Here is a 26,021-nt window from a genome sequence, read left to right on the forward strand (position 1 = left end):
ATTCAGACATATCCCCGGGACATGCCAATGAATTTTAAAAAAAATTTTTTATTAAACTTATAAACCCTTCATGAAACCTCATCCCACCCATGGATGAGGTTCCATGAAAAATGCAAAGGCCGCCTGGGCTCTTTGCCTGCCCGCCAGCCTTAAGGTTGGATGGGCAGCCCAGACAAACACTTCAATTAGTTTATTAATGGCCTTAATAGGCCTTTGACAGTTCGGCCGGCATGCAGCCCACTCTGGTGCGCACTCGCCAAACTGAAGATCGAAAAGACACGTGATGATGTCGGGACGCACGCCCAACATCACCGTGCGCCATTTTACGCATCGGCATGCAGGGCCTGCCCCCAGCTGCCGAATGGAAGATTCAGGCCCTTTCAGCCAGGAAAATTGGCCAGTTCCTGATTATTTTCCATCAACCCTAGCAGTTCAGTGAGCCTGGGTGTTGGAGAAGAGCAAGATCAGGCTTAGCTCTGATGCTCTCCAGCACACTAAGATTCATTGTTACAGCTCACACACAAATAATGGATGACTGATTGAAGGCTCCCATACTCTGTATGGAACTGCAGTTCAGGCAGGCATTAATGCCTTCAGGATGCGGAGACAAGAGGAGAAAATTGATACAGTAAAGAGGAGTTACAACAATTATAAACTATATCAATTAGTAATGGTTTGTATGCAATTAGAGAAAATAATGAAAATAAAATAACTCCATGAGATAATATGGGTCCTATTGCCTTTATATCTTTATATATTATTGGAGTCAGCATGAATGCTGATTGCAGATATTTCCAAGGCAACAATAAATAACAAGATTGCTGGTAATAGCAACTCATCTAGGCTCTTCATTGAGCATTTTAAAGGAAAAATATTTATAGGAATGTTTTCATTATATCCCCAAACTTAATAAAAAGCAATGCTTTTTCATTGTCTTCCCACAATGGTTAAAATATTAATTTACTATCCCTTTAAATTAAAATCCTTGTACTCGTCTTCATATTCTTACATGTCCTTGCATCTCCCTATCTTACACCTTACTTCAGCCATATATTTCTACCTGAATCCTTCACCCCTCTGATTCTGGTTTTCACTGATAACTTGGGTGGGGGCGTGGAAAGTGGTTCTTCTACTGAGCGGAGTATAGGGGCCATAATGACCAATGTACCAAAGACAGCTGAAGATCTTCTAATACCATATTGGCCTTCAATGACATTTAGCTATCTTGGGCAGCTGCCTTGAACAGTCATGAGGACCCTTGCGTATGTCAATGAGGGGTCTAAAGCTTCAGTCTCCCAGACTAATTGACCAGTTTGTTTTTTTATTGACACTCTTCCTAACATAACAGATTTGGGTGGACATCCTCCTAGCCCACTGTTAAACTGATGTATTTCGTTGATAACTGATGATCTTCAATCTTAATGAAAAAGCTACATTGTGAGATATTGACAGAAATTATTTACTGTTAAGCTGGCATGAATGAAAATGTCATTTTGCCCATGTAGTTGTTGAAAATTTGGCCTTGTTGTGACCACTGCATGAAACAACTTACTGTGGCTATTCTTTTGTCTGCTACTTCAGTAGAGAACAAAATATTAACAAATTGTTAATTCCGCCATCAGAATAGCAGAGAGAGGAGTTTTATAAGAAGAGGTCAAGCATCTGTGAGTCAGTTGAAGCTCAGTTGATAGCACTCTCGCCTCTGAGTCACAAGATTTCAGGTTCAAGTTCTATTCCAGGGTTTGAACACAAAAATATAGGTTACCACTTCAGTGCAGTACTGAAGGAGTGCTGCAATTTTGGGGCACTGTCCTTTGGATGTGACATTAAACTGAGGCCCATTTGCATGTTTGGGTGGGTGTAAAAAGTCCCATGGTACTAATTCAAAGAAACCCTGGTAAGACCAATTTCAATATCAACATCACTAAAACAGATTATCTGGTCATTATCACATGGTAGAAGTTTGCCATGCATAGATTGGTTGCCATGTTTCCTCTATTACAACAGTGACTGCATTTCAAAAATACTTCAGTGGCTGTAAAGCGCTTTGAGACGTCAGTGATCATGAAAGGCACTATGTAAGTGCAAGACTTTCTTTCTTTGATCTGTACTCTAGTAAATAATGGTACATTTTCAAGTCCAGAAATATTACAAATTAAGGTAAAATAACCAAAGTCCTAGTTAGAAAGATAGGTAGTCGATCATTTATTTCTCAAAAGTACTTTATAATGTTTGCAAAAATCTGAAAAGTGCTTTTGGAGAAATGTGTGGACGTAAGATCTGTAACTTTTCCAAGGGCCTAAAAATCATTTAGACTAATTCCAAACGAAATTGTAGTTCACAATGTTCTTGCTTCAACAAACTTTTCATTGCTTACTCATTCCTATGAGTTTCTTCTTGCATTTGGTTTAGTTATGTGCATTTACTCAACAAAAAAAAAATGTGTATTTTGTGTCAAAGCCTGTCAAGGTGTTTTATGACAAAGAAAACACTAATTTATCTTCTGGTTGCTCAATATGTGTTTGTGTGTCATGTGTTTCTGTGTGTGTTTGGGGAGAAGGGGTATCCCAAGCAACTCAATGAATACGCACACTGTATTTAGAAGACATAAAGCATCAGGAGTCAGTTCTTGGACAAAACCTCTTTTCAGGAGAGAAATTATTTAGCCACCATTTGAGGTTTTGATGGTATGTATCAAAGTCCAAAAGACTTTGGGGATTAAAGTTCCAACATGTTGTAATATACTTTATCAATGTGCAATGTTGAAGTGCAAGGTTTCTGGTTGCCAACAGTTCCAGCATCTTCAGATATTCTCATGCCTGAAAAACACAACTTTAAAGCCCATTTCTGGGTTTGTAAATGGTCTAGTAATTTATTAGAATGAAATACTGTGGGCTCATTCTTTGAAAACGTTACTGATTACCAAATAAAAAGGGGTCTTGAATTATAGAAGTTTACACCCAGAAGTTTAAATACTTCATCCAAATTATTTTGAGTCCTGAGTCTAAAAAGCTGATTCCATGACCTTGAGAAAGTGGCTTTGGGATTGCAATACTTCCACAGTGCTATTGCTGCAAATCAGTCAGGAATAGTGAGTGCCACAGCTCAACAATATTGCTGTTTTTCAAGGCTGCTATTGTCTGCATTTGCAGGTGACTGTTGTGCCTGATTTCTGTGAAGAATATGAAGCATCACCAAGGGTCAAGTGTGAGAACTGTCCCATTTGATGAAAACACTCAAGATACCTTGTTTGAGAGGGTGCAACAGAGAAGGTTTATTGCAGGGAAAAATCTTCTACTTAGCTAATATACATTCTGGTGAAAGGTATCCCATTTGGTCAATTTCTCCCACATCCATAGATCAAGGGAGTAGATCAGGAAAAAGTTCTGTGGGCTGTGGAAGAATGCCAAAGTACTGTTGATAATAATTTGCCAACTCAAATAAGATGAATACCTGTAGTATCTATTCGCCCCTGAGCCAACAACATAGAGCAATGCAACTTGGTAGGCACTGGTACCATTCATTCATCTGTGAAGCAACTTGGTGGCAGCTGATTGAAAACCTTTCATTGACTTACAATTCAGTTATAGGTGGTTCACTTATAGGTGGAGGTGAGATGCAGGCTGCATTGGGTAGGACATCATATTGCATTGAAACACCAAAAGCATTTGTTTGTGAAAATGAAAGCTACCTATGACTATCAAAAGTAGAACCAGCACTGTTGGCAACCCAGCCAGCTTACACTACAGAATCTGTGAAGAAATCTGCCTTACAAATTGTTGGAGTTATTCCCATGCGGTGTGAAAGAAGAAATTGGTAGTTTCGTATTATCCCATCCAAGTGGCTTCTTCAATTTCTTTCAATGCAGTCTTGGTTCTATGATAATACTCTTACCCCTGAGTCCGACGTTGTGGATTCAAGTGCTGATCTAGAGATTTGAATCTTGAGCACATAATCCAGTACTGAAAGAGTGTTGCACTATTGGAGGTACTGTCTCTTGCATGAAACATTAAACTGAAATCTAGTCTGCCCTCTCACGTAGATATGAAATACCCAATGGTATTACTGTTACATGTTTCGAAACCAATTCCATGGGGCAGGATCTTGAGCTCATCGGGCAGGCATGGTGGGCGGGCCCAGGAGCGGCCGGGAAATGGTCCATCACCTGCGATCAGCTCCAGACTGCAATTTCATACTGGCGGACCCATTAAGACCCGACCAGCGTGAAGCACGGCTCCACACTGGCCAGGAAGGAGCGGACAGGGGCTAATGGTGACCCGATAGCCAGTTTAAAAATGGCCCAGGCAGCCCCTGGAAGGCTGCCACGGAAGGACATGTGTTCAGCGTTCCCAAAGGAGTCAAGTGCGGCTGGACCCGGCAGGTATGAGGGCACTTGGCCCTCCGCTTTTCCGACCAGCACCCGCTGAACAGAATATCGCACGAGTGCGCGATGATGTCGGGATGCTTGCCCAACATTCAAAGCGTTGTGCACTACTTTACGCCTGATCGGGTCGGGCGCGTGCCTGGCCATGGGACATAAAATTCTGCCCATAATGTTAGATAAGGAAGGATGGGAGGAGGCTTGAATGGAGCATAAACACCAGCATGGACTGGTTGGGCCAAATGGTCTGTTTCTGTGTTATCAAAGAAGAGCATGAGAAAAGGGGGTTTCTCCTGTGTCCTAGCCAACATTCATACCACAAACAATGACATTAAAACAGCTTTTTAAAAATTCATTCATGGGACGTGGGCATCTCTGGCTAGGCCAGCATTTATTGTCCATTGATGCGTGCACATTGACTACATTACAGCCATGACTACATTTCAAAAAGTACTACAGTGATTTTGATGGGTTTTGATACTGTAAATATTAATTTTTTATTTCTCTTCAAGCTCACTCACTTAGTAACATGTTGCTACACCTACCCAGCAGCAGCATAACACTATGTTATTGCTACAACACATGCACACAGTACCATTTCCTACATATCCCGTGCTAAATAAATGCCTTTTTTTGTGCTGGAAGATGATGCTCCTCCCAGTAGAGATGAGCAGGGAGCTGGAACCTCACACTGTAAGCACCACTTTTGGGAATGGGAAAAAGAATGTCAAGTAGTTTAGTGTTCAGTGTAAGTGAGAAGGAGCAAGGGGAGATGGCAGCAACCTGATGGCATGGAATGGCGCTGTTTCATTTTGTAATGTTTCTGAATATCTAGGACACAGGCTCAGAGTATTACTGTCCATGTCATTTCCTGCAGACAGCCCTCTTTGTACCTTTGATCCAGGTAGGTGCAAAATACCTAGCAAGTTGTTAACACAAGACCAGACATGGCCAACAAGGCATAGACATCTTAGACTTAGATGACTTTACTTCCTGCATCTAGAGATGCAAGAGGCAGACAATGAGCATGCTTATGTCTGTTTTCTGTAGCTTGTAATAGTTGTTGGCGGGCAGGCGAAATGGCCAGGCCAGGCGATCTTTGAATTTTTTATGAAACCTTATCCACAGGCCGGATGAGGTTTCCAACAGGAATTAAAAATAAAATAAAAATGTTCAAATCTCATTTCCAACATGTCCCTCATGGGACATGTTTACCTTATTTTTTAAATCTTTATTTGTATTCTTAAAAATCTTCAGCTCCCTAAGGCAGCCCAGTGCCTTCAGGGCAGCTCTGTGCCTTCAGGGAGCTTTCAGTGCACACACCGGGGAAACTTCCGCACTCGCTCCCCCTCCCATTAAGTGGCCAGCCAGCGTGAAATTGTAGTCGGGGTCTGATCGCAGGCGGCGGTCAGTTTTACAGCCGCTCCCGGGCCTGCCCAACGAGGTAAAAATCCTGCCCAGAGAGATGAAATAAATGACCAATTAAACACTTTTGGTGGTGTTAGTGGAAGAAAAAATGTTGTCCATAGGATCATTTATGTCCACCCAAGAAGGTTGATAGGATCACAGTGGCCATGTAACCTGGATCATTAAAAACTGACAGGGAGGTGTTAGCAGAATGTCTGATATTTTAATGTTTAACAACTCCTGTAGAGGGACTGGGAACTTTGTCCCAAACCTTTGGGAGTAAGCGGTCCAAAGCAAGAAGCAGACAATCTTTAACTGCACAAATTGTGGGCTTTATATGAAATTGAAATAAAAGACCACATAAAGCATTGCTTATCTGTACCGTCATAACATATGTATATGTTTACGTGATTGCAAGGGTTCCCCAAAACCTACAAAGCTGGTGGAGGAGATGTGAAATAAACAATGATGAGTTCTGATGAAGAATTCCATTCAAAACATTAGCCCCTTTCAGATGAGCAAGCTGCTATGCATTTAGTTTCTAACTTACCAGTAATCAGTGTTTTCATTTCTTTTCTTCCTCCCCTGCAAGCCATCTTCTAAAAACCCATCTCCTCTACGCTCATCTCCAACAGCAAGTCTGAGGAGCTCATGAATTTCTTTGCCACTAAGGTTGAGACTATCCAATCAGCTGCCTCTGCTGTTTACAGGCCTTCCCCCAGCCTACCAGGCCAAATTTCCATTTGGGTTCCCTGTTGTCCTAGCCCTGAGCAACACATTTCTCTAGATTCTCTCCTATTTTTCCTCATGCCCTCTCTGAGCTCTTCTTGTCCATGAACGTCTGCTTCTGTGACCCCATTCACACCTAGCTGACCAGCTAACTTCCCTTCCTGGTTCCCATGTTAGCTGACATTATTAATGTTTCTCTCTCCTCAAGTACTGCACCTTCCTATTCAAATCTACCATAATCACCCCTCTCTCAAAATATACCCCCTTGATCCCATCATTCTTATAAACTCCTGTCCTATCTCCAGCCTTCTTTTCCTCTCCAAAGTCCTTGAACATGCTGTCACTTCCCAAATCCATGCCCATCTTTCCCAGAACGTCATATTTGACTCAGATTTCCACCTCTGCCACAGTACCAAAATGGCCACTATCAAAGTCACAAATGACATGATATGAGTCTGTGACTATGGTAAACTATCTCGCTTCACCCTTCTCGACCTGTCTGCAGCCTTTGAAATGGTTGACCACACCATCCTTCTCCAACACCTCTCCATCATTGTCCAGCAGGACTGGACACTCTCGCTTAGTTCCATTCTTATTTATCCTGTCTTAGCCAGAGAATCACTTCTTTTCCTGCTCCTGCACCATTATCTCTGGTGTGTCCGAGGATCTATCCCTGGACCCCTCCTTTTTTTCATCTACATGCTGCCCCCTCATTGGCTTCACCAAAAACGTAGCATCAGTTTCCACATGTATGCTAACAACACCCAGCTCTATCCCATCACCACCCCTCACAACTCTTCCACATTACTAGTCTGCTCTTCCAACATGCAGTAATAGATGAGCAGAAATTTCCCCCAGTAAACGTTGGGAAGACTGAAGCTATTGTCTTCTGTCCCCGCATAAACTCCATTCCCTAGCTACTGACTCCATCCCCTTCCATGGCAACTGCCTGAAGCTGAACCAGTCTGTTTGCAAACTTGCTGTCATTATTGAACTTCTGACCACATATCAATGCCATCGCTAAGACTGCCTAGTTTCACTTTCATAACATCCGACTCCATCTTGCCTCAGCTCATCTGCTATTGAAACCCATATCCATGCCTTTGTTACAACTAGCCTTGAGTACGCCAATGCATTTCAGCTGGCCTCCACTTTCTGTAAATTTGAGCTCATCCAAAACTCTGCTGTCCATGTCCTTACTCGCACTGTCCCATTCACCTAACAGTATTCAACGACTGAGATTGGCTCCCAATTAAGCAATGCTTCTATTTGAAAATTTCCATCCTTGTTTTCAAAGCGCTGCATGGCCTTGCCCTCTCTAGCCCTATAATCTCCTCCAGCTCCACAACCCTTTGAGATAGCTGCACTCCTTCGATTCTAGCCTCTTGAGCATTTACATTAGCAGCCATGCTTTTAGCTGTCTAGGCCCTAAACTCTGGAATTCCCTCTCTAAACCTCTCAACCTTTCTTTCTCCTTTTAAAGCACTCTTTAAAACCTACCTCTAACCTTTTTTGACCCCCTTCCCTAATATCTCAATATATAGCTCAGTGTCAAATTTTGTTTAATAATTCTCCTGAGAAGTGCCTTGGAACATTTTAAATAAAAAGTGCTATATAAATGCAAAAGTACTGTCGCCTATACTAGAAAATGCTTAGTTTGTATCATATCACTAATTTAATAAATCCTAAAAGTAAATGATTTGCCAAAGATACAATAACTCATCCTTTGGCAAAGCCTTTAGGCAAATCTCTTCTTTGGCAGTGTCCATTTTTCTCCTGCATCAGGGAAGCACCTCTGGATGCTTTTCTATGTAAAGGTACTATACAAATGCAAGTTGTTATGACATTTTTCACCTTCATGGTTATTATCCATTACTCTTTAGCATGTATTAGATTATTAGGTTGCATGTTATTTACTAATATAACATATAATGTAATAAGATTGCATTCCCTTTCCTCTGTAGTGCATTTGTATCACTAAGACATGTAGGTAACACCCTATACTAAAAGGGTGAGGTGTTAATCTGCCTTTTGATGGTGGCTTGCTTTTCTTAAGGACTGTTAAATTTATTATATTTAACGCTGTAATCTGAATTTCCAGATATCAGTCCAGTGGCTTGAAGTAATCACATCTCAACACCAAAGTTAAAAACTTCAAGAACAAACGTTTTGTTGTAAGGTTTAACGAGCTGGGAAAACACTTCACCACCTTTCAATGGGTTTTGCCACTCAGTGTATGAAAAAATTATCTTCCCCTTACTAAATGTCAACAGTCAACATTGTGAGGAATGTAAAACTTGAGCAACAGCATTAGCAGTGGCCAAAGGTGAAGGCCAGACCCCCAACACGACTGCTGATGGCAATAGTGACTAACGAGCCTCTGCTGTATGATAGTGTGGGACAATTTCTACTTTATTTTCTGTCAGTTTTGAGTGACAGAAGAGTGTAGCCATCAAAGAACTGACAAAACTAGAAACCGTTTGCTAGACAATTGGTCCTAATTAGGTTTAGCCCATTTCAAACTATAGCCTGTTGATATCCTGACATTACCAACAGCCAATAAAGTTGTTAAAAATAATTTTGATTCATGTCGGCAAAGTAGTAGGCTGCACTTAACAGATTGTATTTCAGGTTGTGTGGGCAACCATAATCATGCTGCATTATGTAACTGGTCTGGTGAACAAACAGAACTTGATGTCCTAAATTATAACATGTGCATCTGAAATATTCCAATGTAACAGGTAAGTAGTGATAGCGCAAATGTGTAACAAAATACATAGTGATTACAATCTCCTTTTAGCTGTGCTAACATTTGCTTTAAAGTTACTGCAGTGACCTCTAGCCTCTAGTATATAATCACCCCTTCAGCATTTTGACTTGTGTGCATTGGTATTACTGGCCAACCCACCACCTATTGTTGTAAAACATTTTGTAAATATACCCTAGAAAATACCTGAACAGTGTTGTTTTTCTGTATGAATGGACAAAGTTCTTGTGTTCAACACCATCAATTGCTTATCTTTGAGTACAAACGATGAGGTTAACACCCATAGTCAAACAAAGGTGATGTTTATATTCCTAAGCAACTACCCATTTCAAAACAACAGCTGGATGACTGATAGCTAAAGTATCCGCTTATTGCTTTTTACTAGTGGCCAAACACTTAATACAAAGGCTGTTATGATCATAGTGCGTTTAGAATATTTTATTGTCTCCTTTAAGATCTCTCAAATAATCAGCATCAATGAAATACAAAACATTTAAATACCTTCGTGCCGGTCAACAATTTTACAAGAACACTTCAGGGAAAAAAATAAACATTTAAATTAAGTGGGCATGGCCCTTGGCTTTTAAAGGCAAATTAAACTAGGTAAAAGTTTTTGGTTACATTTTCTTCTTGCTTAATAGAAATGTGCCCAGCAGTATTTAGGAAAAAACAGTATAATATAGAAGCAAATCTTTCATATAAACAAATCATTTACAGCCTTAACTAGGCTTTTAACTATTTGAAAAACTGTAACAACAAAATAGAAATTTTTGTAAAAAAAAAATTCAATAAATTAGATGTACATTGTAGTATGAAATTCATGCACAAATCTCAACATTATGACACAAAGGATCGCAAATGCTTTATAAAAATATACAAAGTACTGGAATGTAGAAAAGAGTGAACCAAGCACTTTCTCATGGAAGCAAAGCAGCTATATTACAGTTTGGTCTTGCTGGTCCTCCTGTCCCTCACAACTTATTACATCATCTAATTACTACATGTATCTTAATTCAGGCAAACAAATCTTGCATTGTTGTTTCTTCTACTTATTCCATTCTGACACACTAATTTGGATGAAAATGTTGGATAATATTCATCACTCTTTTGAACTGGTGATATTTCTGTTTTATCTGAAGTGGCAAGCTTTTGTAGCTTAACTAAACAAGTATCATGCTCGGTCATGTATGAAAATGTATCAACTGGCTCACGTTTAATCTAAATGACTATACCTGTAATGTGCAGCAACCTCTTCTGACTAAGGAGATCTATTTTTGACAGCTGTTTGCTTATTTTTGCTAAAGTGCACTTTTAAATCTTGATCTATAAATAGGTCACACAGCAATCACAAGTGAGTGTTATTCAAGCTGAATGCCACATTATTTAGAACATAGAAAAACACAAAAGCTAGCTAGATAAACAAGCTAAGTGAAACAGTACTGAATGTTTTTCCATTGTCTTCAAACCTAGTTTAATGTCAGAAAGGAAGAAGCATATTTTCTGGGGAAACATGGGTATAAAACATCTAATGAAAGAGGTCTATTTTTCAGCATAAATTGCTTTCCTACTCCAGAAATCTGACCCACTGTTTGTCCCCTATAATTAGCAGAATATCCTTTAGAGTATGGCTGTGAAAATCCTTAGAGTATGTATTACTTTAATAAATGAATGTAAGATCAAAAGCTTTTTTAAAAGATATTATAAGAGTTTGAATAGGGCATATTGTATGTTTGGTCCCAGCAGGTCGTATGTTTGGTCCCAAGTACATGGAAGAGAGTGCATTCTGGCAATTGAGGTCACATAAGTTGTGTTCTCAAAAATCTGACGACCTGCAAAGATATTCTTACTTCACTGATCATTTTGGCATCAATTGGAAAGCTCACGCTCATTACTGGAGGTAATAAAATGACCATATATTTCTGATGCAATAAAACAAATTTCTTGGGAAATTATAATACTGAAAGAACAATGGAGGTAATTAGTTAGGGCACATGAACGACCTTCTAACATTCATATCTGATACTGCATCATATTTAATAAAATAGAACAGAATGTGCCCTGGATAGCCAGTTAACATGCTCATAAGTCAGATTAAATGTATTACAATACAATGCCAAGCAATATCAACACAGTCCTGTCAGGCATACAAAGAAATTATTAAGTGTTTATAATTTTATCAAGTCAGATTGATTTTGTTTTTAATTCACAACTGGCTCTAAATTTTAACAATATTTGTGTCCATGAATAATTGGCATTTCAAAAGGGAACATTTTTAGACCTTATTACTTCATCTAACAAAATTGCTAATTTTTTTGATAATCTAGGTTGTACAAGCTTGCATCTCAAATTTAAAAACGAAAACCACATTAACATTCAGTTAATAGGTTACATGTTTGGAAATGTATAATAAGAGATTAGATCATATAGCCAGATAATTAGACAAGGTACTTTTGAATATCTGGTGATATTTTAGACATTCATCTTGTAATTTATGAAAAAATGCTAATTGTAATAGCCTTTTCATATTTTATGGGCCATGGTATGACTATTGGAATAAAACTTGCAGGTTTTGTTATCTAATGTGCAAAATAGGACCAAAGCAGGGAGGGATCTCTGTATCTGCAGCTATGCACCTGCCATAATCCTTAAACCATACTGGTGTTAGGATCAATTCAAAACTACAGCACTCTCCTGGCAAGACCCCTGATACCACGGGCAAACGTACTGTTGTCAAGAAGGAGAATCATGGTGCTGTTGAAGCAGGTCACCCGCAACAGCAAGTGAGTAGGCAACCAGTCAGTTGAATGAGACAAAGAACCATGAACAGGAAAGAAGGCTTTTCGTGAAGTCTTTGGAGCAGTTAGGAAGCGTGAGGCAACTTTCACAAGGCCTTCCTCCACTCAAGAACTTTGGCAACTAACTGTCACTGCCTCAGGGCCTACCACCAACATTATAAAACTGTCCCTGGGCATGGCAGAGACAGTGGCAGTAAGGAAGGAAATGGCCACGTAACCTCACCCGTGTTAATGCACCACCACCACCAGTATTGACTGGGCGAGCAAGGGGCAAATGGCATTGGCAAGGACAAAATTGTGCTTGAAGAAGGAATGAGGAGATCACTCTCATTACCCAATTTTCCCCTGCCCCCAACCCTTTTCACCATTATCATAGTGTAGGAAAAGCAAGCAATTGTGACCATGTCATGTGGATTAATGTCCTTGATAGATCACTACATTTGTACAATAGTTTGTGTTCAAACCCAATAGAGGACAAAATTTGGAAGCATTAATATGACATGTTATCCCTGTGCAAAATCTCAACTGAAAACCTATTTGCTGCTTCCGAACATAACACTTTTCTGGACAGTCAGCTACATAAACAGAGCCATGGAAACAACCATTCCATTGTGCTTTACAAGTCAGTCTATGTGCTGTCTAGCAAAAGCCACACAAAATACAAGAAACATCAAAGATTAATTGTTTTAACTGTTGCTGTTAAATACCAAATCAGTTAAATAAATTATTATTCCCTGAAAACAAAGAATATTTTAAGTGTCTTGAAAATGTTTCTAAACTGAAGTGCTAGGAATTTCTGCAGAAGCAGTTTTCAAAAGCGGTTAGCTATTTAACAAAAGTTGCTTTCATTTTCTGGTTGCAATAGAATCACCTTTATATCCATACAAAAAATAATTCACTGTAAATATATATATATATATATAATATATATTTATACATATTTGGGTATATTTACAAATACAGCCAGCACATATTTTGACTCTGAAGTTCCATGCTGGATAAATTTTCCAATATTACAAAATTAACAATCTAGACAGAACCTCCTACTTCAAGATCTGCCCAAAGTCCAACTTGTCAGTTTTTAATGGAATGAAAATGGGACTGGTCACCAAAGAAAAGTTTTGGTCTTAAGACTTATACTATCTTCTTTTGCAACAAAATATATTTGGCTGCACATTTCTTCATGAACAGCCTGTTCCAATCCTTGCATTGTATCATTTCCATCATAACCATACCAAACCAATATTCCATTCTGGAGCCCAAGTTCCTTGAAGACGTTTGTAAAACAGGGAAGGCCACAGTTAAAGTCAATTTGGCAAGTGATGGCTTGTTCAATCATGTTTTAACAGTACCATTCATGTGCTGTTGATATTTTGAAAGACATGGCTCATTGGGCATAGGGTCAGAGAACACAGAGTCATCTCCTGATGAGCAGGAACTCCTTGTATCAGGATAACTGGGTGAATACTGTTCTAGAGGTGCAGAGAGGTCCAAATAGTCCTGCCAATAGAGGGGTACAGAGATATTAAAAATACTAAGTCATGTCATTTCTACCATTTATATTCTTGCTCATATATTAAGCAAGAATAAAATTTTTGTGGGTTAATTATGTTAAATCAAAACAAATGTATTTGAAAGCCATAATGCATTAGCATAGCTACTGAAAAGTTAAGACGTATGTTATATTAAACCCTATAACTCTACCTACTGCAGTGATAAATATGTTAAGACAATGTAGAAAAATTGTCCTATTACTGTCCTACTTACTGCTTTGCTCTGATTTTGAAATGAAATTGTCCACAAATTGATTTGGTCAAAGTACTGAAAGTGCATAAGGCTATAATCACAGATTTCACGTACATCTTGTTATCTGCTCAAACTGCACAATATTCCAAGAAGTAATATAGTGTCAAAGAACAGGACTGCAAATTTAAAACATCCAGCAAATGCTCATTTCAATCCAAAAGCTCCTACCTGATATATTTGCCACAAGTTTCGATAGGTCATGCTGTAAACATAAACCCCATTAACATAATGCGTGGCAGAAATGCAGACTACAAGTCTGAACTACTATTAACATGTAAATAGTCTCTAGTTCATGGGTACAGAAATAACCTACACACCCAAGGTTAGTCCTGAAATATTATTGTTCACGCAAAGTCAACTTTGTAACCCAAGAGGCAATGGTTAACTTTATAGCCTGAAAAGTACAGTTAATTTAAGATTAGCTTTGGACTTGAGATTTATTTTTTAAAAATCTGATAACAACAAAGACTGAAAGAACACAGATTCTGTACGTTTGCATTCTTTGGCAACAAACAATGGTAACAATGTTCTCCAAAGTCAAGTGTATACATTTTTGGTGCGTACCAGTCATTGGAGCCAAACAAAATGTTCCATCGATCCTCAACAGACCATCACTATTTTGGATTGCGATCATCAGCAGAAAATCATCTCTTTTTGTTATCCTTTGATGTCACTTGAGAAAGAGTACTGATTGTTGGTGCCAACTAGTTGGCAACAATAAAAATGCTTTTCTTCAAACAATGAATCTTCAGTCAATCAAGATTGTTGTCCAGCAGTCTTTGTTGCATCAAATATAGCTTACAATGCATAATTCATTAGCTAAAAAAGGAGCTGCTTTTGCTTATTTTATAATATTTATGGACAAAAACATGTACAAGGGGCACTAACTTGTGTTAAATTGTGTTTGCTGAATATTACAATCAAGTATCATTGTAAGCTTACCGCACTGGATGTTAAAGTGAGAATTCGGTCCAAATCTTCAACCAGCTGTTTAAAGGTTGGTCGTTGTGAAGGGATAGCATGCCAGCAATCTCGCATCATCATGTACCTACAGCATAGATAAGAACTGGATTTTTCTCACATCATACTGCTTTGCCATTAAATTGGCATAAATTTGTAATACAAACAGTAAAAGCTTTCTCTCTGTTGCTTAGCAACTCTCTGTAATGCAGCCACAAGCCAAATCATAGTGTAAAGCAAAATGGTTATATATCCTTTTCATTTCTAATCTGTCGTCAACTTTCAGTGATCAAAAATGTCCATAGTTCCAAGACTTTAAACCTAAACTTTAGTGGACAGGGAAAACTTCAGTCGAGTGTACTACTGGCAGGTAGCCCATAGGCTGTAGAAATATGTTTGGACAGCCCTGAGATTTAAAATTCAGAAATACCATCAAGTGCTTTTTAATTTGCAGTTTTTGAAAGCAGTTTTAAAATGAATATCTGTAAGTAAATAAGGACGGCCAGTAAATAGTGATGCAAAGTCATTGTTTAGAATTTACAGTAACATTGTTATTTAGTACATGAACCAAGACCTGGGAGAGGTGCTCAGCTTTTTGGCATGTTAATTGCCATGAACAAATAAAACAAGGTTGGTACTCCCTGCTAAATGTGCAAGAGGTTGAATATTTGATTCATGCACATAGTTAGGCACTTGCACCATGAGTAATCTTATTTCAATGGGTCACCATTAGGTGTGGCCAGCATTTCCCTAAACACCATCTAAATACCCAAATTGTTGCTAATTCAAGACTTACAGTGACAACCACAAGGCTTTGACTATTCCTTAAAGATAGCACATTTCAAATAATATTCTGGAATTGTCACAATCGGAATTGCTTTTTGTGAACACAAGTGCCACGTAATAGAATTTGAAACCTATGAACATACTAGCAACTTTTTTAAGCTTTCCAATACTTGTTTTAGGAATGTAGGAACAGGAGAAGGCCATTCAGTCTGTCAAGCTTGCTCTGCCATTCAATACAATCATGGCTAATCAAACACTTCAATGCCTTTTACCCACACTATCCCCATAACCTTTTATGTTATTGTTAATCAGAAACCTATCAAACTCTACCTTAAACAAACTCAATGACAGAGCTTCCACAGCCCTCTGGGGTAGAGAATTCCAAAGATTCACAACCCTCTGAGAAAATAAATTTCTCCTCCTCCCAGTCCTAAGTGGCTTCCCCCTTATGCTGAAATTGTGTCACCTGGTTCTAGACTCCCCAACCAGGGAAAACATCTTACCTGCATCTACCGTTTATCCCTTTAATTATTTTGCAGGTTTCAATGAGGTCACCTCTTATAAATGAAATTTCTGAGTTCACACAAGGGACGTTATTGTTGGGAAATGCATTGCTTCTCTAGCTTTGACACAAACATCAGTCCGAGCTATTCTAAGGTCAGATGTAACATAGGTAGATGCAGAAGAAAGCTTCTTATGCTAGTCTCTAATTCCAATTTCAGAAAGGCTTTCCCTGCTTTCACAAATGTCACATCTCTATTCCCACAACAGCCATTTGCATGAAAGCAGATTTTCTTGGCCAATTCTGCCCAGGAGCAGCAGACCCAAAGTGCATTGCTCTTGCCCAGGCCCAGGTGTGAAGGCATTTTCTGTCTCAGGTCATTAACATGACATGAAGACACCACAGCACCGGCCCACTCCCCTCTCAGGACCTAATGCTGCCAGAAAGGAGAGTAATATCAGCAAGTTGATGACAAGCCTTAGGTTAGGGCCTTCCCACTGCTAATGGAGCTACATGCAATCATCCTTGATGTAGGCCGATAGAGAAAAAGTTAAAACTTCTCACCATTGATTGCTCAGTCAGCAGCAGGGACCTAGAAGCTGACAAAGTTTCACAAGGCATCCCTTTGGCAAGCTGCCTGGTGAGCGCTATCCCACAAAATTTGGGTGGCAAGCCAGGGACAATCCCCCCTGCCACAGTAGCATCAATGCAGGCAAAAGACCTAGCTCATCCTCTCCAGGGACACTTGAAACATCATAGGACTTACAGTGACAACCACAAGGCTTTGACTATTCCTTAAAGATAGCACATTTCAAATAATATTCTGGAATTGTCACCATTGGAATTGCTTTTTGTGAACACAAGTGCCACGTAATAGAATTTGAAACCTGAGAACATACTAGCAACTTTTTTAAGCTTTCCAATACATGTTTTAGGAATGTAGGAACAGGAGAAGGCCATTCAGTCTGTCAAGCTGCTCCGGCATTCAATACAATCATGGCTGATCGAACACTTCAATGCCTTTTACCCACACAATCCCCATAACCTTTTATGTTATTGTTAATCAGAAACCTATCAATGTCTAGCTTAAACAAACTCAATGTCAGAGCTTCCACAGCCCTCTGGGGTAGAGAATTCCAAAGATTCACAACCCTCTGAGAAAAGAAATTTCTCCTCCTCCCAGTCCTAAGTGGCTTCCCCCTTATGTTGAAATTGAATCACCTGGTTCTAGACTGCCCAACCAGAGGAAACCAGGATGGTGGAGACCTTGCAAAATCAGTCTCGGCCTCTTCGTGACCTTTGACCTGGGAAATCAGGATTCCCCAGGACATGTTCAGGAAAGCTGATTTCAAAGCAAGATTGTAAATTTAGCTGAGGGTGGGAGGGGTGATTTTTCATTCCCAGGCCATGCCATGCACAACAAAAAAGGCCCAAGGCAGACAATCCAAAATGTGTTGATAGTATAATTCATGGATGACAAGTACAGCGACAGATGATAGGGCCAGCCACTTATTCTATTCTATTGTATTCTACGATTCTGCCTTACAAAAACACAGTGCCACAAACTTACAGGTCATTGGTACAGTTGGCTGGTTTGTCCATCCTGTGACCTTCCTTAAGTAGTTTGAAAAGTTCTTCAACAGGAATGCCTGGATATGGAGATCCTCCCAAGGTAAAGATTTCCCACATCAACACACCGAATGACCATCTGTAACATTAATAAGCATTAGTAAGAGTTTCCAGAATGTTCACTTTCTTCCAACTTGTCCCAATATCTTTGCAATCCCTCCCCCCATGCCACAATGTTCGTCCCATACCTCAACCATACCGAACACATGGGTGGGATTTTCCAGCCCCACCTCGGCAGGTTCCCCCGAGGTTGATGCGTCAAGACATTCAAATGTTCGCTCACTGAGGGGTTGGAAAATTCCAGCCATTGAGTCATACAACGGTTCAATTCTATGGACACTAGTAGTCTCTTAGCACCTTAACTAGTAACTGTTTCGTATGTGTCCATGGGTTACTTGTTATTGGGTATCGCAGCTGAGTCTAATTTGCCATCACCTGATGTTTATTTTATAACAAGAGTAAATGAACAGTGATCAAGAGCTGGATTTTATGTGGTTCCCAACCCCACAGCTAAAATGTCCGGGTGGTGGGGAGATTGTGGGGAGCCTGCCCAACAGAGCAACAGCAGCCCCACAGCCATTTAATGGCTGACTGGCCATTAATAGCCTGCAGGATGCACTTTCACCCCCTCCTCAGGGCAGGAGGTCCCACCTAAGGGAGCAGCTGGCCAATCAGGCACTGGCGGCTCTCCAGTACCAGCAGTGCCAATTGGGCACTTGGGGCTTGTGCAATCAGTGCTGGATCGGGACCTGGTGTTTGGGAGTCTCACCGGGACTCCCTGCCATACTGGCAACTCGAACAGGGGGCGGGTGAGATTGGGAGAGGGTTTGGGGCTTGAGAGGCCACGCGGGAGTGGGGTGCAGATAACACGTTGGGGGGACCTTTTGATGGGTCTAGGATGCTTTTAGGGAGTTACCCACCTGCCTGCCTCCAACCCACATAGGCAAACCAACTCTATCAGACTGGGCGCTTGGCCTGTACCTCTTCCACCCCTGGTTTAATCCCGGTGGCGATGGGATAAGGCCCTTAAATGGACAATAATCCGCACTTAAATACTTCAATTGGTTCATTGGCAGTTGGGCTGCTGATGCCACCCCCACCACTGGCAAATCTGAGATGGGGGCAGGCACATGGCCCATTGGATTTAACATGTCCCGCGCCTTCATATCCACTGGCAGGGGAGTGTTAAATCCAGCCCCAAGAAATCAATAGAGGTATCCATTTTCTAGCTTAGAGATGTTGAGACCATTTTTAATGTCCAGTTGGTGCCCCGACAGATAATGGTTAATGCACCACAGATCAGGCATTGAAGCTCTGCATTATGCAATATCCCACTGCTAGTCTTTTATGTACTGTGGCCACCAAAGTAGACCAATTTCTGCTTTTTTGTTGAACCTTTCATAAGTTGAAGGCCTGGTGGGGTTATTAATGATTCTATTTGCTCATATTTTCACTAAGAATGCCAAAACACAATTTTATTTTAGGGAATTTGATCTCCAGTTACATTTCCTTCCTTCATTAAATGAACACAAACAGAAATCAGCACTTGTATTTTTATTAAATGGTACATGGGTCTCACTGGAGTTTTAAACCAGAGCCAGGCATGTTTCTTTTACAAAATCAGGTGCTTGTCTCAATATTCTGCAAAACTTTTGAGAAGACTCAACCTGATAGCCCACTTCCTCAGTGAGCTGTGCTGATCCCATGTTTTTAAAACCAGCGGACTTGCTGACAGTCCAGATTAAACGAGAAGCTATTGAGCTCTTCAATATGAAATTCAAAGATTAGCAAGTTTATGTTGCTGATAGGATGAAGTATATGCTGGACAGGCAAAAGTAAAATCATTCTTCAGGTCTACATCTGTGAACTTCAATCAAACCTTCTATAGTAACAGAGTTAGATAACAATTTAATTTCCCAATATGCTTTGAAGTCAGGTAGATTAGTAACAGCGTTGGTCATCAGTCTACCATGAAATGATTAGTGTTGATGCATGTATTTCTTTCAACTTAATCCATACAAAGGATCGATCATGCTGAAAGCAATTGAGAATTAGATGCTGGCTGACAAAAGCAGAAAAATGAGATTTATTTCACTGTTGGGTATTGTAGACATCAAGGAGTACGATGAAGGAACTTTTCAGTGTAAAAACAGCTTGTTTTTTTACAAGAGCTGATTTGAATTGACCATTTTTCAGTGTATCATACTTTCATTTGGATAAACTCTAGATAGGTCTCCTTTGATGCTTCTAATTCTACACTAAAACTAGGTTCTCCCAGCTGGGACAAAGTAATTAATGATTTAAAAATGTTTGCACTGTAACTGATAAATTTAAGTTGTTTTCGTGCTGACACTTGTTTAGGTAGGAGTCTAAGCCAACATGAATGAGTCGATTCCTGTTATGTAAGCTAACAAAGCCATTTCCTTTATCCCAACAGGAGATTCAAAGGGTGGGCTCTTGTGGAGAAATGGGTATCTCGGCTGTCGGCTAGAGAGCCTGCAAGAGCCCCGCATCACCTCTTTCTGGGAAGCCCCCCCACCTCTCCTGCCCATCCGTTCCACTCAGGAGCTGGACAGGCCAGCAAACAGCCTTCCCATGGGAGCAAAGATGCTGAGGACCGTAAGTCCTGTCTAGCTGAGAGCTGCTGACCAATCAGAGGCCAGTAGCTCCAAACAATGGCAGTGCCACTGGGGAGGTGGTGGCAGCTGCCGGTATCACACCCATGTGAGACTTTTGGGTGGAGGGGGGGGGGGTGTCAGCAGCAAGGGCAGGAAGGTGGTTCTCAGTGGGCTCCCCCTTACCGATTTGAGTTTGAACACTCCACCATTCCCAGGCCCCACAAGTAAATCCACACTGGTTTGCTTGTCGTGCTCCTCGCATGGAGAACCTCTCGTCCAGCAGGAGATTAATACCAGCAGCACCAGGGTGAGGCCTTTAAATGGGCATGAATTGGCACTTAAGGGCCTCAATTTGCAGTGGGGCAGGAAGGCTGTGTGGGCATTCCCACTACTGACTTAAATCAGGGTGGGGGCGGGAAGGTGGTGGGGTCCCTACCTGCCACCCTTCCGCCCGATTCAATGCGCCCCCACCACCAAACTTGCCACAAGGGAAGGCACAAGATTCCGCTCGTAGTTTCAGGGAAAACAGTGTTTATGATTCTGCTATCAAGATAAAGGATTCAGGATATAAATAAGAGGAGACAGTGCATGGATGGTGGTCACACTAAGTGAGCATCAGTATAAGAGTTTTTCTTTTGGGCCGACAATTCTCTCTCTGATCTGCACAAGAATGTCAAATCAGTACCCAGGTTTAGAAGACCCAATAAAAATGTCTTTCTTTTGTTTTAAGTTTTGAAATACAGTAAAACAGAATTGTCATGCTAAAATAATTCTCAATTATTTAATTTTACATATCTATCTCTGGGGAGGTAAGCTAAAAATTTACCCACCTGAACATATATTGTTTTCAGTATTTACACAAGTGCTTGGCAATAAATCTGCAGCATTTTTGTCATTTACAATACAGCCTGGCAGCATTGACAATCTGGCTATTGTAAATGGATTATTAGGAGGAAGGATGCATATTTTTATTTGGTGAACTCATCAGTACTTACACGTCACTTTGGTGGGTGTAAACTCTGTCAAAGAGAGCTTCAGGAGCCATCCACTTAACTGGCAGTCGACCCTAGAACACAAAACTCTTTTATAAACAAAAAATGCGTGGTTTGAAAATATTTAAGCATTGCCAAATCTGAATAATCTTGAAATTAGAGCTAGGCCAGTCGGGAGTGAAATCAGGAAGCACTTTACCTACAGAAAGGGTTATGGAAATCAGGAATACACACCAGAAGGCTGTGATTGCTGGATCAATTGAAATATTCAGGTCTACGATTGAAAGATTTTTATTAGAAAGGATTATTAAAGGACATGGTGCAATGGTGGGTAAATGGATTTGATGTACAAAGCAGCCACAAACTAAGTGAGTTCAGAACAGATTCAGGTCGCAGGTCTACTTTTGTCCCCTAGCTTGGAGGTAATTCATCCAACAGATTATAAGCGACACTTACAACCTTTTTACAGACAGAGTTTAGGCAGAGTTGTGATGGATGCTCAAATGTGAGCAGACATAGGGCCTTGCACACAGTTAATTAATCCTAAAACGCCAAAGTTCCCTGTGGAGAAAATTTTATTTTCCAACTTTGATCTTCTCTGCTCACTAAAAGCCTTGGCCTTAGAGATTCCGACAGCACAGCAGGATGGGTGCCTCTGCTGTGCCTCAATACGCATGGGTCACCTGTCCCAATTATTCCAATGATGCTGTCCCTGCAGTTTGCAACAGGGTCATAGCAAGGCCAAAGCAGCTTGCAGAAGTCTACTTAATCACTCATATCAGCAATTAGAAACTAATTTCAGTTTTTAAAATGTCCAGACCTTACATTTATTAGCATTTTAATATGGATATTTTGTTCCATTTCTCTTCTGTCACATGCAATTTCCTGGATAAGAGAAGGCCTACCACTTACTCTAAGATATCTGTTGCAGTGTCACAGGAGCCAATTTATACACAAGGTAACTTTGTCTTAGTGGTGATAGTTAATGGATAAATATTGTCCAGGATGCTGACAGAATGCTCATGTTTTTCTTCAAACAGTGTCATTGGATCTTTTATGTTGACTTGCGTGGGCAGATGTCTTATTCAAAAGATGGCATCTCTGACATTGCAGCATTCCCTAAGTACTTCACTGAAGTGCCAGCCTGAATTTTACAGTCATGTCCCTGGAGTGGTACTTTAACCCACAATCTTTTGACTAAAGAGAAAGAGCGCTACCACTGATCAAAGGCTGATAACTGACATTGTAGGTGATTCAACTTAACATTTTTCTCTCCCTTCAACTAATGCTTTGCCTCCACTTGCTATCTCTACAAAATGATCGAGAGCAGGAACATAGTGTGATGTAATAAAAAGGAGTGTTACTTCGCTGTAGGTCTTGCCACTATTGGTTTCTTCCTTGTATATTCTGGTCCTGAAAGTCCTCAAGTCACAGATCATATCTGATGGCACCCTCCAACACAACCCCGCTGGACTTTACTGAGTCCAGAGGACGACACCTCATTTGCAATGTCCAGGTTGGTGCAATTGCCACTTTGGGCACATTTTCAACACCTGATTGCCCATCACAGCTGACTGCAGAAAACTCTGGACCTCCCATGCAAAACTTCCATGCCCTCACCCCCTTAGCTCTTACTGACAATGTTTCTATTGTTCCTTTTCACCCACCACTGAAAAACAGAAGGTCCAGAGTGAACCTCAGGAATGAGGACTCTTTATTTTAAAAAATACATCTAAAACACTGCACAACTGCACTAGTTCATGGCAGGTTTGGTGTTTGCCAATATGCAAATATGTTTGAGTAGAAACATGAGAAAATTGTGCAATTTTGGGTGAAATTTACACCCAGATTTCCAACTGCATGTAAAGCAGAAACTTTAACTCGACAGTTGTATCTCTATGCCTCCAAACTCATAGTGCCATGACCTCAACCTTAAAGGTTGTGATTTTCAATTGGTCAGGATTACACACTATTTCATGTGCATCTAATATCAAAAGGAGGTTGTTTCAGTTCAGCATTAAATCAACAGTCAGAGAAATGCCAAAGGAATATCGCAAATCAACTGTGCAAGAAGAGTACACCGGCACAAGGCCTATGCTTTGTTATTTTGTAGTAGGCAAAACAATTCATGTAAGGCAGCGTAATAGAGATGGTTTTAACTCAATAGTTTATAGGTTTTGTTAGAGGGCTGGTCAAGTGGAACTACACAGTAATAAAATCACTATAAATATGGCAGTCACTATTTCAATGACCTTGACTGTAATTTGGCAGACATTCTGCCTTCATCTGAATAAAATGTTGCAAGTGCTTCTTTCCAACTCTGTTAAGCAATACTGCAAGAGTGCATCCATGCTTGAAAATGTGAAGAAAAAGTCCAAAACAGGAAGGAAGTATGAACAAACATTATCCTTAATAATCCACTGGAAAGAAACCGAGTCTTTAGCAATTTAGTTGTTTTTCTGTAGCCTCCTCTCACAGCGTATCCTCCTTCAACAAATCAAAAAAGCCGGCTCACAGGACGCAGCTGCCAGGGGATACATCAAACTGACCGAGGCTAATGCTCTCTCCTTGTACAAAAACACTGAGGGGGTGAAATTCTTCCCATTAATACTTGTCAGGCAAATTCCACTCCCAACCTCAGAATGGCGCCTCCCACAGTGGCTGGTGGAATGACTCAGATAAGGAAGTTAACGTGCACAAAACTGCAGGGAATAAACCCATTTCCTGATAGCTCGTTACTAAAATGAAGGCGGCTTTAATAAGCAGCAAAATAGTAAAGTTACTGATATTTAGCAAAGATGCCAATATTTAGTATTTATTGTGTAAATCAACATGAAAACTTACATTTGTTGTCTTTTTGTAGTAGTCAATATTGTGGACATCTCTTGCCAGCCCAAAATCTGCTATTTTCATCACATTGTTTTCTGTAACGAGAACATTCCTAGCTGCCAAGTCTCGATGAATGCACTGAAACAAAAAAATGAAATGTTTACTTTATATAAGAAAGTAAGGCCTAGAAACTTGCAGCTGCTGTGCCTATTTTTCAGGCCAAAGATGCGAGGTGTGGGGGCATGAGGGTTACAACAGTGGTGAATACAAGGAGAGAGATATGGACTGAAGTGTGATGCAGTAATTTAGGCTGGTATAGGACAAGGGCCCTCAGAAACAATCTGTTACAATGACAGAATTTCTTATTTTAGTGGTAAGTGAAAGCTGTGTGGTTCTTCAACAAAACACCTTAAAAAAGACAACCTCAGCTCCTTTTCCAGGATTGGAGATTCTGTTCTCCAGTCTCACAATCTTGTACCTTTTCAAGAAGGCCCTACCAAGTTACAAATTAAATTAGGATCAGTTTTCAGAGAGTGGAGCATCAGTGGGAAATAGGCCAAAATTAGCGCATTGCTAATTCCAGAAAGATACCCACTTCATTTTTGCCAGATTGGATTCAAATTCTAACCTCATAGATGAAGAGTAATGATTGGGGCTGTGTCCATAAACAGATGTCTAATCTTGCACTGAGCAGTTCCTTAAAGTATTAATGTAAGAGTCAAAAATAGTTTTCCTCATTTTTCCCACTGGATAAAAACTTTAGTAAGAAACTGTGGGCAATTTGAATAGCACAATAATGCTGCCCAAACCTTCAAGGGTTAACACTTCTTATATAAATATTTAACTTTCTATCAACAGTATTTAGAGTAGTTTCATACACAGATGTATGCTGTCTAATTGCAATGATAATCAGGTGAGGATCTAGATTACACCTGAAAAACAGCTTTTGTAAATTTGTATTCATTTATCTATATTTACAATACATTTTGCATTTCAATGGACTTTGTCCTCTTCAAGGCTACATACCTTTTGTGAAGCCAAGTATTCCATGCCCCTTGCCACTTGATAAGTGCAGGATACAAGGTCTTTGAATGTTAACTGTTCATCAGATACACGGTTTATATCAAATGTATATTCCATACCAGGGGGACGCCGTGCACGCAGATACTCGCGCAGGTTGCCTTTTGCTGTGAATTCTACAATGACATACAATGGGCCTGCACAAAGCAAAAATTGAAATAAATAAGCACACAGAGAACATACATGCATACTCATGTACTCAACATGTAGTAACTCATGTTCCAATTGGAAATAGATCCAAACCACATTACTTTGTTAACATTGGGTTATTATAAACGTATTAAAATGCAATACAAGTTGACTAAGATTATACAGCATACTGGGAGACAAGGCAGGTTTTTACCTCCACTGAATCATTCAACTACATTTTGTTTAACCAAACAAAATTCATTATGGATAGTTGGAAGATGAACATTTCTTTTTCTCTTGATCATGCTGTGAACGTAGACACTTTATTCAGAACTTTCTACTGCTTGTTACTGAGTGCATGAGGAATCATATAGTGAGTCCTATGACCCGGGCCAGGGAGGGAAATCATGGGCCCTGGTGCTTCTCCTGTTTCCCTTAGCTACAACCCCACCACAGCCCTTCACCCCACCCAACCCTCCCCCATCATCCCCAGTTCTAGTCAAATCTGCATCAAATGCACTTCAAATAATAATGTTGAGAAAAACTTTGCACCAATACTTTATACTTAGAAAAAACTCTTATTTGCCCCAACACTCAGGCATTTAATGTGA

The 26,021-nt window shown here is 40.2% G+C and overlaps 1 protein-coding gene across 16 annotated transcripts in view; it reads right to left on the reverse strand.

The window, feature by feature from the left end:
- Positions 1 to 9,707: 9,707 nt before the first annotated feature.
- LOC121289571 (fibroblast growth factor receptor 2-like) overlaps positions 9,708 to 26,021 on the reverse strand; it is a 177,776-nt gene continuing 161,462 nt past the window's right edge. For 15 of the 16 annotated variants that reach the window (XM_041209105.1, XM_041209104.1, XM_041209103.1 and 12 more), the window contains 6 exons: positions 25,228 to 25,418; positions 24,217 to 24,339; positions 21,376 to 21,446; positions 17,704 to 17,841; positions 14,828 to 14,933; positions 9,708 to 13,579 (listed from right to left, as the gene is read on the reverse strand). In XM_041209105.1, coding sequence (XP_041065039.1) covers positions 13,415 to 13,579; positions 14,828 to 14,933; positions 17,704 to 17,841; positions 21,376 to 21,446; positions 24,217 to 24,339; positions 25,228 to 25,418 — 794 coding nt within the window. In that variant the 3' untranslated portion in view covers positions 9,708 to 13,414. Of the gene's footprint in view, positions 13,580 to 14,053; positions 14,088 to 14,827; positions 14,934 to 17,703; positions 17,842 to 21,375; positions 21,447 to 24,216; positions 24,340 to 25,227; positions 25,419 to 26,021 lie in introns of all 16 variants that reach the window. The other variant, XM_041209102.1, reaches the window with a different exon arrangement.

Source organism: Carcharodon carcharias, chromosome 17, assembly GCF_017639515.1.
Source record: "Carcharodon carcharias isolate sCarCar2 chromosome 17, sCarCar2.pri, whole genome shotgun sequence".
Taxonomy (NCBI): domain Eukaryota; kingdom Metazoa; phylum Chordata; class Chondrichthyes; order Lamniformes; family Lamnidae; genus Carcharodon; species Carcharodon carcharias.